Source organism: Phaenicophaeus curvirostris, chromosome 1 (assembly GCF_032191515.1).
Source record: "Phaenicophaeus curvirostris isolate KB17595 chromosome 1, BPBGC_Pcur_1.0, whole genome shotgun sequence".
Taxonomy (NCBI): Eukaryota; Metazoa; Chordata; class Aves; order Cuculiformes; family Cuculidae; genus Phaenicophaeus; species Phaenicophaeus curvirostris.
In genome coordinates this window covers 121,124,398-121,137,188 of record NC_091392.1, presented here as the reverse complement: position 1 = coordinate 121,137,188, position 12,791 = coordinate 121,124,398, and the positions used below count along the sequence as shown (strand labels likewise).

The 12,791-nt window shown below is 39.0% G+C and overlaps 1 protein-coding gene across 2 annotated transcripts in view; it reads left to right on the top strand.

The window, feature by feature from the left end:
- PRRG1 (proline rich and Gla domain 1) overlaps positions 1 to 6,077 on the top strand; it is a 33,431-nt gene extending 27,354 nt beyond the window's left edge. For both annotated transcript variants that reach the window (XM_069873310.1, XM_069873318.1), the window contains exon 4: positions 1,867 to 6,077. In XM_069873310.1, coding sequence (XP_069729411.1) covers positions 1,867 to 2,391 — 525 coding nt within the window. In that variant the 3' untranslated portion in view covers positions 2,392 to 6,077. The remainder of the gene's footprint in view (positions 1 to 1,866) is intronic.
- Positions 6,078 to 12,791: the final 6,714 nt, after the last annotated feature.

Genomic DNA, 12,791 nt, shown 5'->3' with positions numbered 1-12,791 from the left:
CAGAGAGAGCACGTTTCCTCTGCAGTCTGCAACACAAAATATATTGTGAAGGGAAAGGTGTGATTTCTTTCTCATCAAAACTACCTTTCTCCTCCACAGAATCTTTAAAATGATACATCCTAGCCAGTATATTTGGCAACTTTCCCTAGATCTTTGCAATTTTGGCCTTGAAATGTACACTGTACCATTTTATTCCTTTGCCACTGTTAAGGCAGTGAAACAGTGAAATGGGAAGAAAGCTTGGTTCCATAACAGATAATTGCAGCTAATGCTAATTAATCTTTTTCTGCTTTTTCTGTTGAGAATATATGTATTATTTATTCCACTAAATAATCTAATTAGTTGTATTCAAACCAGATGGAGATATAATAGATAACACATTTCCCAAATTCTAATTGCCTGGTGATCGGATGGGGAGAGGTGGGGTGTGTAGTTTTATCGGGGTTTGGTTTTTTTTTTTCACCATGCAGAGATTCAAAAAGTCCGGTTGTGCAGCTAATTTTGGGTGGTGTTAGGTTTTCCCCTGAAGTGTTTTTCCAAAGTCAACATAGCTGATCTGGGATTCGCTGTAGAAATTCATCAACGAAGGCCCTTGTAGAGAAGTGTTTAGAGAGGTTTGTGCATCTTCCAAGATTTACCTGCCTTATTTGAAGTTGAGGCTACTTGATTTAGCTTAGATGATTTGTACCTGGGTTCATATCAAAGAGGGGCACTGTGATGACTTTAATGCTGATCATGTGGGAGCCATTCTGAACCAAAAAAATTGATGTGTCTGCTTTATGCATGCACAAAGTCAGTCTGCAACCTGAATACACAATTTACTAATAACTGAACAATGACTGTATCAATTTTAGACGGTATTTGATAAATACTAGCATGCGAGATGTGTGTTATCATTTAAAATAGAAAGCAGCATAAATAGGAGTGGGTCAGGTATCTGCATTTTTAAAGGAACTGAAGAGTTTAGACTTTCTGGCACGAATTTGAGGGTTTTATATTTTTTTTTCTTAAATTATACATAGCTATAAAAAACATTGGAAGTGTTTATTAGTAGGAGAGATCCTAAAGGTGAGGATGACTGCTGTTTTGAGGTCAGGTGTGCCTTTCTTTGTACTAGCTTTTTGTAGCATTCACTGCAGAGAAAACTGATAGCAACATGATGTCTGTGCTCCTACTTGTGTATGTTAATATAGGAAAAGAGTAATACAGAAAGAAGTACTGGTGTCCTCCTTCATCTTTGTTTTCCCTTGCTCATATTTTCACTTTTCATTTTGTTGTATTTATCTCTGGATGTGTTGTCAAAATTTCTAGACTAGAATAAGCTGTATAATATTCTTACACTGCTGAAGATAATTTTAGCTACAAAGAGAGGATCTAAATTGACTCAAAATAACTTGACAATTGCTTTATGAGCCAGAGGGTGGGGAAGTCTAAACTATGAGATGAAAGTACAACACAGTTGTGCTTTGCCAAAGTTTTCTGTCATTCCAAAACAGTATTATCAAATTGTATTAGTACATTATTACAATTTTAAAACAAATGAAATCCGACTTTTGTTTTGAGAGGTACTGAAAAATTTTTATCCACCAAATAGCTGATATGTATGCTGATTAGATTTCTCAGCTACTCCTGTTTGTGCTGAAGGTTTGTCAATGTTGAGTGCAAGTACAGCATCGTTTTGTACCACTAACCACATCAGAAGCAGATTTGACTTTATTGTGCATGCTTATCCATACCAGTTATTATTTTAATCATCAGTATTTGTAATGCCTTTTTTTTCTCATTCATTTAAAACAACTTGATTACATTAATTTATTTTTTTTAACTGTCTTATAGCTTCTGACTTATCCTGTCTTGCTTTTCTAGAAAGAGTTCTGGAAAGTCTACAAAAATGGACTTCAGGGAGAAAGTAACACAGGACATACCTGGTATTCATTTTACCTTGCATTTCCATTAATCATTGGCCTTTTTGTTATCCTTATTGTCATTTTTGTCATATGGAGATGCCTGTTTAAAAAGAAAATGCGTAGACAGTCGGTGTACATGCATGGGGGACCCCACGAAGCAATGGGTGATGGTGCTGTGGCTGATGGCAGAGGTCCTCTCCCGCCGCCTCTCAGCATTGTTCATTCCCCACAGGAGGAAATGTTTGAAGTCAGTGGGCTCTCTCCGGGAGGTCTGAGCTATACAGATGGGCGATCAGACTCAATATCCACAAGGCTTTCAAACTGTGATCCTCCTCCTTCATATGAGGAAGCCACTGGTGAAATCAGTGTGAGAAGTGGTGAAACTGAACAGCATTTAGATCCACCCCCGCAATATGAAGACATTGTGAATTCCAGTTCAGCCAATGCAATTGCCCTATCTCCTATTGTCACTAGTACCAAGTAAAGCAAGAAGAATGCTATGGACTTTTTAAAAATTATTAATCATTTTGTAGCACTTTATCATGGCTTATTATGCATTTCTGTAATTTAATGGACTTGTACAATGAACTTCACTTTTGGTTTAGATTTACTTGTTCTTTGGGTATGGGTTTTTCTTCCCCTGCAGCAGGTCTTAAAAGATAGGGAATTTGTATTGAGAGTGTTGTGCAGGTACAATTGTGGTGCTCTGTCATGCTTCTCCAAAGTACCTCCACTTTGAGGGTTATCACTCATTTTATTCTGGATATTGTCGACATTCCCCACAAGATTTGTGAAATCCCCTTCCTTACTGCAGACTGTCTGCATTGCCTGAAGTAGGGAATCCTTAAGCATCACTTCAGGTAGTTATTTACACTAAAGGAGGCTGATTTTGCAGTATTGCCTCTTGTCTGGTTGGTTCCTTTTTCTCACTTGGATTTTTGTTACATGCTACACTGTATCCGGGGCCCTTGCAAGGCCGAGTGCAGTATGCCACTGTGTTCAAACCAGTATCTCATTAGAGTGTGCTGGCTTAATAGCAATAATTTCAGAGTCCTAGCAGAAGAGATGTATTCTTTTGCTATTACAACTCAAAATTCTGTAAATGTTTAGAAGCTAACAACTTGTGATACTAATTAGTGAATTTAAGTGTACTTTTTTGTCAGTGTTCTGCCTTTCCTCTCTGTTTTCCTATCTATTTTTACTTGTGTATTCTAAAGGTGAGAAGTGTGCACGTGTTAACTTTAGAACTTGAAAATTCATGCAGCAGTAAATAATGAAATACTCAAGAGTAGGTAAAGTCCCAATCAGAGTCTTCCTACTATAGTCTTCACTGGGACTGGGATATTTTCCATAAACACATAAACCCTAAGGTATTAGTTTGCTTTTTAAAAGGGAAAAACAAGGAAAGTGTTCAGCGTGTGTGACTTTTTTTTTTCTCCCCAACTGTGAAGTAAAAACCCTTCCCTCAAATCCAGATACTCTTTCGCCTCTTGCATACTTACATGTCCTGTGTGTGCACATTGTATTGGTGGCTGTGGAAGTCCTCTACAGAGAACATAGATAACATTTTTCAACAACAAATATGCTTATCACTTATCCATTCTGACAAAGTGCTTAAGTTGCAAAAGTTAACAATATGTTATAATGAAACACAACTACTTATATTTTTCATTGTTTCTAGGAACAGTAGTGCTTCTGTCCATGGTGTGGATTCTCAGTATACGCAAGCCTTTTTTTTTTCCACAACTCTTAAATCAGAAGTGCTCATCAGAGTAAGAGGTGCTGGGGAGCATGTTAGCCCAGGCTGGCCCTAGAAATTGTTTGGCCACCCTGGCTCTGCTCATTCCAGTTGTGAGCTGTGAAGCCCACCAGATATAGGGCAGAACCTTGAGGACCTACTGTGTTCTCTCTCTAAGGACACAATGCAGACATACCCCCATGCATTAGTCTGGAATGACCGTTTGAGGTTAGAGAGGTGTGGATTTCTGTCAGACTTGATCCAAGTTAGAATAGAAGCTTGTACAGAATTTCAGCCACCTGGTTTAGATGACATTTAAACTGCTGCAGCTGGAGTGTGGCAATTTTTCCCAGCTTGATTTAGAAGTTCATTGTTTGGTTTAGTTTATGAATATTCATTTTGGTTTTCTTCTTCCTCCCCACCCCGCTCCGTAGCATGACATTAGGTTTAGTATTTTTCTGTGTTCTACTAATCAGTTAACACTAACTGAAATGTATTTAGCACTGAAGGGCTATTGTGTCACGTTGGCTTTCTTACAACAGAAACTGATGTTGCACCTTGTTCCAAAGACCACAAATTAAATGCCAGTGCCATCCATTTGAAGTTCTTGTAAATGTCTGAGATGCATGCTGGTGTCCACTATCTTACAGTGGCTTGGCTGGCCTTTTCCTTAAGGGATTTTACAGAAAGGTGCTGAAAAGAAGTCTATGGTCATACATGAGTGTGTATAGCTCACACTTCTGTAAGAAATTGATATAATATATTCACAAATGAAGTAAGGATTTTATGATTAATTCTATGTTCTTATTTTTGGCAAAAAGTAGGTTGCCTAAATTGTGTAGTGGGGAACTTCAGTTGCTAAGACAAGTTGTATTAGAGTTAATGGATGAACTCCAGGCCAAAATGTTGTCAAAAAGATAACTCCTATATTCCTTTTTTCTTAATAGATATTGGAGAGATAAGTACAATATGTTTTGGACATATGGACATATGTTTGGACATATGTTTTGTTATATGTGTCTTGAGTTGCCGCTTGTCACAGTTAAAGCTCCTTTTATACTGAGCAACAGTTAATGTACTGCTATAGGCAGACATTACCGAAACAAAGTGCCTCATATCAACATGCAGGAACCACCTCAAAAAAAATCTGGTATTTCAATATCCGTGCCATATTGGCATCTCCTGTGCCTGCCAGCACAGCTGGCAGTTTTAGCAGTAATTTTTATTGTTCAGATATAAGACTTTCCTGTAGGAAATGCTTGGAGATCACTCATTTCACATTAGGTCATTCAGCAGCTGCCATCATCCCCTAAATATGGGCAGTGTAGTTTAGAGATGAGCTGGCTTTTCTTGTTTTCTCTTTTATTTTTCTTTTTTTTTAATTACTCTATGTTCCACTGCCAGTTTTAGTGACTTTATGCTTCTGGCATCTAAGTTGATTATGTTGCTGTTTCCTATAAATACCTTTGTGTGCAATGCAAAAATGATGCTTGTCTTTCCAAAAAAGCCACAACCAAATATCTTAAATGATCTGTAAGTTGAATTTTTTGGGCTATGCATTTTCCATGTGCATCAGCATGAATGCCATTGTAGGATATAGAGATGTCTTTGTGAATAAATTTCCTAATTAAACAAAACTGACGCGCAACAGTTATCCAAATGTATTTCCTTTAAGACATGAAATGTTATATTAATGTCAAATTACAAACTGTTTTATTCTGTTTTGTGAAATGTGGGAAAATAGCTTCTTCTTTTGGTTGTTTTTTCTAATCTGATTGAAAAATAATATTTCATATATACAGGGGTTTTATACAACTTTTCTAGCAAATCACTTAATAGTTTCACCTATCATGTAATTGTTCTATCATGCAATAAATACTACAAATTTATAGTTTTCCCTCTGTAAAGGTTTTGCCAATCTGAATGCAGTACTGTCTTGACTTATGACATGAATAGTCAGGATACTGCCTTTCCCACTTCAAATGTAACATTGAATTACATCTTGTGTTAGGATTGAGATGTTTTATCTACTAAAACTAACTTAAATGTAAGTGTTGCTGTTTTAAGAAATGATGGGAATTATTTGCTTAGATGATATTAAGCATTAGTGGAGGTTGTTCTGTCTTCACTGGATGTAAATAACCTCTGATACAGTATTGCGTATTTTAAAGGGGTTTGGTTTACATTAAATGATCCTATTTAAACATTTTTGCCTATGTTTATAGAAAATTTTTTGTAACATTTGTTTTTGGACATGCTAAATAAAATTTTTTAAGATGCCTCATGTTTCAAAATATCAATTACACACAACTGCAGTGAGAACTAACTTTGTAAAGTGATGCTCTTTAATTCCCATTGGTTTATGTAACTGATCATTTGCAGTGAATTGGTTGTTTTGATAACTTAAAATATAAATGTAATTTTGTTTTCAAGTAGACTTGATATTATTTCTTTTAATCTGATTTGTGAATTTGTTTTCAGTTTTTAAAAAAATGCATTTGTTGTAGCCATAGCTAAATAAGTCACAGGCTGAAGGAAAGCAGAAATTATTACAATGAAATGAAGCAGTGTACTGTAGGAAAAAAATGTTAAAATCAGGGGACTCAATTTCAAAGTTGGCTTCAGCCATTCACAAGGAAGTGATTGCAAAATTTTGCATCAGCTCTATGAATGATGTATTAATAGGAAACAAGTCAAAAACAAACAGCCTTGTGTAATGATTCCTGCTGGAAACTGAAGGGTTTCCATTCCAGTTAGACAAAGTTTGTCATCCTTTCTCACTCAGGTGCTGGTAAATAGCATAATATGTTCCTGATATTTTTCATTAGCTTACCGCATCACCAGAGGCTGTGGGAGATGTTAGTGAAGACTGATAGGAGGTACGTATCTTAGAACTTCATGAGCACAAGTGCAGTTTCGTACAGGTCATAACAAAAATGCAAAAAGAGTCACTTGAAGCAGCAAAGTGTGTGTGATTTTGCAAACCATCATGTGCATAGTGTAGCGCCTTGCTCGCCTTGGTAAGCTTTTATTTGTCTAGCTCAGACCAACACCATCCAAACAGAACACTGTGTGTTCAGTTAAGTGGCATTCACTGTGCATATACACGTACAGTATCCTGACCACACATCCATCAACATTGGCTAATGTGTTTACACATGCTTCAATGCATGATGGCTTCTGCATGCCTGGCTTCTAGCTACTGAAATGTGGTAGCTATAATGTTAAACTGGTATCATGAATCTTGGTGTCTATAAAAAAATCAAATAGTTGTATCACATATCTAGTGATGAATGTTCATGATTTATTGTTTCTTATGTCCTGAATACTGCTCTCTGCCACTCTAAATCATGCTGACAGATTCCTTTTTATCTTCTGCATAATCTGTGAATATTTCCTAGTGCTACTAACTGATTTTTAAAAAGAAAAACCATGTCCAACTGAAAGCAGTGAGGTGACATCTGTACTGTTTCATTGCTTGCTTCACACACGTTTGATTGATTTGCTACAGGATAATTGAACTTTCAGCTTTGCCAGAAAGTTGAACTACACTTTTCTTCTGCAGTGAGATCTCAGTAATTGTATTTTTGATTTGGCAGCGAGTTATTGAATGCTAAGTAACAATTCAGTGCAAGAAAGGTGTATACGTTATCACAGAATCATAGAATCACCAGGTTGGAAAAGACCCACCGGATCATCGAGTCCGACCATTCCTATCAATCACTAAACCATGCCCCTCAGTGCCTCATCCACGCGTCCTTTAAACACCTCCAGGGAAGCTGACTCAACTACCTCCCTGGGCAGCCAGTGCCCAATGACCCTTTCCGTGAAAAACTCCTCTTCTCCAGGCTAAACAACCCCAGCTCTCTCAGCCGCTCCTCATAAGGCCTGTTCTCCAGCCCCTTCACCAGCTTCATTGTTCATTATGCAGCATTCGTCTACCATTTAGCTCTCTGCCACAATGTTTGCTGTAATATTAGGACATGTTCTTTTTCCCCATTCTGTCTCAGTGTATCATGCAATAAAAAGCACACCAACCACTGTGCTGTTTCCCCCTGTCTTGGGACAAAGAATGAAGAATCAAAACAAAACCTTGTAGCGTGACCTGCCCTTTCCTTTTCCAATTGGAAGCTTTGTAGGTACCTGTGTACCTACAAAGTTAGTTGAGGAGCTTAAAGCAAGAAGGAAAGAAGTACTCAGAAAACTTATTTTGATACTTCCAGCAATGAAATCTCTGCTTAAGGAGTAATCTATACCAGATTGTCTCCCTGGCCTTTCCCAGGGTATAGGGTGTGTTTTGCCACAGAACAGATCCTGGACCAATTCCATCGGTCAAAGGCTCACAATCTAAGTTTATTTTTATTTTTCTTACTCCATTTTCAATGCTAGCAGTGGCAGAGCACCCACTCTTCAACATATGCAGTGACATAAGTTGTTTACTCAATGACTGCAAACTGCGAGGTCTGTATGTATGAGGGTCTGGGACTCAGGCTTTCCTACTTTCCTTCCTTGTCCCTTTACCTTGCTGTCTTGGTCACAGACCATGCAGTATTTCAGAGCCAGAGAAAAAAACAAGGGGCTAAATGCAGGGACCTGGGCTGGATGCAGGCATCAGTCTGCTGTGACATGTGGTGAAGGCCGGGCTGTTGCCACCTGTGGCCTTTTAACTTCCAGTCTTACGGTAGCCACCACACATGGATCATTTCCAAGATTATAAACATTGCAGACAGCATTTCTTGCAAGGATTTTCTGTGAAAAGTGATACTGTCAGAGAAAAACAAGGATGATGCGACCGGCTCAAAAATTTCCTCAGCTGATAGCTTTAAGCAGTCTTATCACAAGTCATTTACTATTAGAATTGCTGTTGGTTTTCATTTCTTCCTTTCATTTTTGCATTGTATGTTTTTCTGTTTATGGTTCTGTTGGAACCATAGGGTTTTTTCCATACAGATGAATGAAGATGAAATATATCTGCCTTCTGAAAGGAAACACCACATGTGAAAGTTGCTCAGACTAGATTTTCTCACGTAGTCACCCCACAGCTGGGCTGGGCATGCTTGCACATTCATTTGCTGGTAATGTAGGCAACAGTAAGCAAAGTCTGCTGTGAAAGCACCTGACTGAATGGGAAAGTTGAAGATAAATGCCAGCTTTAAAATGAAAACAGCTGCCTTCCATGCAAAAAAACAAACGTTGACCCCAAATCTAAGCCTGACTGCCCTCGGTGGTCACACTGCATCGGAGGGACCAGAGATCTGCAGCACAGCTGCTTGTACACTGCAGACAGCAGCCTGTCTGCCATCATAGTGAGACTCGTGGGCATGGGAAAGGTCCGTCATCCTGATGATTAGCACAACCAAGTCAATTGTATGTTCGTACTTCTGTGGGCTTTGCCCACAATAAGCATATTGTAATGTTTTAGGTTCTGTTCTCCACATGTGGGTGCTCACCAGAATCTGAGGCACGGGGACAGCTAAGACAAAATGTTGCTTTAATATCTAACATGCCCTTTATGATCTCCAGGGAATGGCTCTGTTCCACATCCACACTGTCTGTGCGCAGCCAGGCTTTGCCAGCTCTGCCTGGCATAATGCCCCTACGCCGCTGGAGCAGCCTGTGCTGCTCTACAGAGTGCGCTGCGCAAGGCAACCAGAGCTGTGCTTGGAGTAGACTCGTTACTGGCTACAGGAATTGGCGCTGACATTTATGTAATTTTTCTTACGTTCAGTCTGAGCTCCAGAATTTTTTTTTAACAGTTTAATAACTTCTGCAATGTGAAAGGATGTCTAACATGTTTAATCAGATGTGTCTACTAATGGTAAAAAGTTAGATGCTTCATTTTTCTATTTCTGGGCTTTTTTTCCTCTTAACTTGCTGATTTTGGCATTTTGTTTAAAAACAGTGCTGAATAATGACACCTCTTTTTTTTTTCCTCCCTAAAATCTTTCACACGCTTTTTTATCAAACTGCATAAAAGTTGATATTTTTATTGTGCAGATTCTCTAGAAGAAATGTCGGTTTGGAAGTAATTTCTAGTGTTACATTCTCCTCAATAATTTTTTTTAGCCTTACGAAGTGTCATTTGTAGCTCAGTTTCCCTTATCTAACCTATTTGTGCTGCCACCTTCACTACCTTTCAGCCTTTCCATACAGGCAGCTTGACTCTGTGAAAATGCTACCACCTCCACTACTGGCAGGCAAAGTATTTTAAAAAGGGATTTCTGTCCTGCACAAGGCTTTCAGATGCCTTTCAGATACCTTTCAGATACAGAACATTTACTGTTCTGTATCAGCACAGCCTGAAAACTGTTCATAAAATCAGTGCCAAAACATTCGGTGGCTTGAAGCTGCCAACACACCAGCTTGTGAGGAAGGCTGGTTCTTGCCCTGACTTTCCCACTCACCCACAGCCCTGGAGCAAGGATTTGAACTTGAGTTTCTTCTATTGTGTGGCCTTGGACTGTTGTGCACATTAGACAAAGCTAGCAGTCTTCAAGTTTTTCAGACTTCAAAATCCCTTGAAATTTCCTGTAGTATGTGCACATTTCTGAGTATGGTGAATTTAAACTAATTATGATAGACTTAACTTACATGTTAGCTTCTTATGAGTCATTGGAAAGCAGACCAGTATTTTTCTGTCAAGGATTATCAGAGGTGTGGATTTGAGTCACTCCTCTTGGCTTTTTTTGTATGCTGGTGACACCAACCTTCCCATCATAGGTTTTTGATCACAAATTCCATCTGGAACCTCAAAAAACTTTGCCACTGCAGGTTCTGTTGCTTGTTTTTGTCAAAATTGGCATGGTCCCATGAGCAATTTTAGCTCATGGAGAGTTCATTAAAAAATTAGTTTACTAAAAACATTCCTGAGCAGCAGTAGTCAATAGCTGATTGACTACAGTGATGTCTCCTAGCAACTTGGCTGACAGAAGATCATCCCATATTGCTCATTTGTCCAGAGATTTCCAGATTGCTGTGTAAAAATGTGTTTATTGTGATAAGGCTGACTAAAGCCTCTCACTTCACCAGTACTCCCTCCACCAAGTTTTGGGCCATACTGTTGAAAAGGCTTCTCCAAAAGCGACATCAAAGGTATGAGCCCCAGACTTCTGACCCCTATTTCAAGAGCAGGACATATACAAAATGCCTTCCCAGGCAGCTGAGTGGCACTACCCCAAGTGACCAAAACATTCAATTCCCTTTGGTTTGCCCTTTCCTAGCAGCTGTTCTATGCCCTGGCTTGACAAGAATAAAGAGAAACCTGAGGAGTTCATTTTGCTGTTGGGCACAGGTTTTTAGAGTCAAGTACTGCCTGTGGACCTTTCGTGTGGCACCCCGTCTGTGCTGGTGACAATGGCAAATGATTGGCTTGTTGATAGCAAACATCATTTCAATAATCCTTTCTTTTAAAGCGATTTCTGTTGTTGGTTGTGAACAAATGCTCTTTTTCCACAAGATTGCACAGGTGAGTTGCTGTGAGATGCTACCCTCCCATCATTCTTTTCCTCATGGTGTTCCCTTCTGCTTTCTCAGATTGCATCCTTGGGCTGCAATGACACCGTCATAACCGCTATCTGTACTGATCTGAGGTTAGCTAATATTCAGCACAGATATCACGAAGGGGTTGCTGGGTGAGAGGCAGCAGAAATGCTGTCTGCTCTCCCTCCTGAAGAAGGGCATCTAGCACTGATGGAGAATCCCTAAGCTGCCATGGTTGTCTCTACCTGAGACATCACTTCTCTCCTCTTGAGGTCCATGGAGTTGCTTTTCTCTTACTTGTGTGGCCTTAATTTTAATTTCTGGGGTGCACATTGTAAAAGCTTCACTTTTTTACGTGGCTTTGAAGGGGATATAAAGAAATTATGTGAAGGTTCTTTAGGAATGTTCCTGCCATCTCTGTCTAGTACCTTATGCAAATTTTGATCTTCACTTTGTTATTTAAGCTGCTGGCAGGTGAATTTAATTAATTTTGATAGAACGCTACTGGGTGGGTTTTTCAAGTCTAATTGTTGGAAGGGCACTCAGAAATGGTAAAGGGTCTCTTCTAATGCCAAATCCACAGGAAGTGATACAATTAAATAACGGTCTATTTTTTTCTTAGTTAAAAAAAGAAGAGAGAGAAAAAAAAAAAGGAAGAGGCCAGGTCAATTGAAGCAATTACACTGCTAGTAGTATAGGAGTTTTAGAAGTCCTCTGAACCTCTTTATAATTTTACTCTCTATATTTGGATCAAGTTAATACACACATCTCTGCTTTGACTTAACCCGCCCTTGTGCTGTGGTTGATATCAGGATTCCCAGCAAACCCACAGCAGGAAGATCATCAAAATGGGGATGTCGGACCACTTACTCAGTACTAACAATCCTCAAGGGCAACCTGAGATACTGGTCCACTAAACTGGATTGGCCAGTTCAGGTACTGGTGGAATCAAACCCCGGAGAGGGTTAATAAGAGACTCCTTGGAGTGCAGCAAGGCAGTGGACGGGGAGGTGTGCAGGAATGTTGAGGTTATCCCAGCAACATTGCAGTGCTTGTCTACCTGGTAGGAGTTTTCATTCCTTAGGATTGTTTAAATCACTTCTCTGCTCCTCTGGTGGTGTGCATAAGGCTATCTCTACAGGGCAAGTAGATAAAGTGTCCCCTATAGCCAAGATATTTGCAATATTTTCCCTGTAAGTAAAAATTTCTATCATCAACATGTCTCCTTGTCATCTCCCTTCTAAGGCTCTGTCTGCAACAACAATAGCATTTGTCCTGCTGTATTTCACCTCAAGAAATCAACAGAATGGTTGAAGTTAGATTTCTACATAAGTTTATATATTCAGGTATCAACTCTGCTCTGGATATCAGAATACCTCTGAGGTTAGAGTAGCAAGTTCCTGTACCTGCCTCTGGCCTTAAATGATTAAATGTATTGAACAGATGACTCGTGCTGTGGTTGAAAAGCACTGATAAAGAAATGTGGAGAGTTAAATCTTGCTATATTTTAGGTATTTTCCCTTCAGTCATGTTCCTCTTGAACTGAACACTCTTCAGAACATCTCTTCACAGATTAGGCTTTCTTTTTATTCAAGCCTATGTCAAGGTAAATTTATAATAGAAGTTTTCTTTCACTTGTGTATAACCTTGAGAAAGATTTTTTCAGC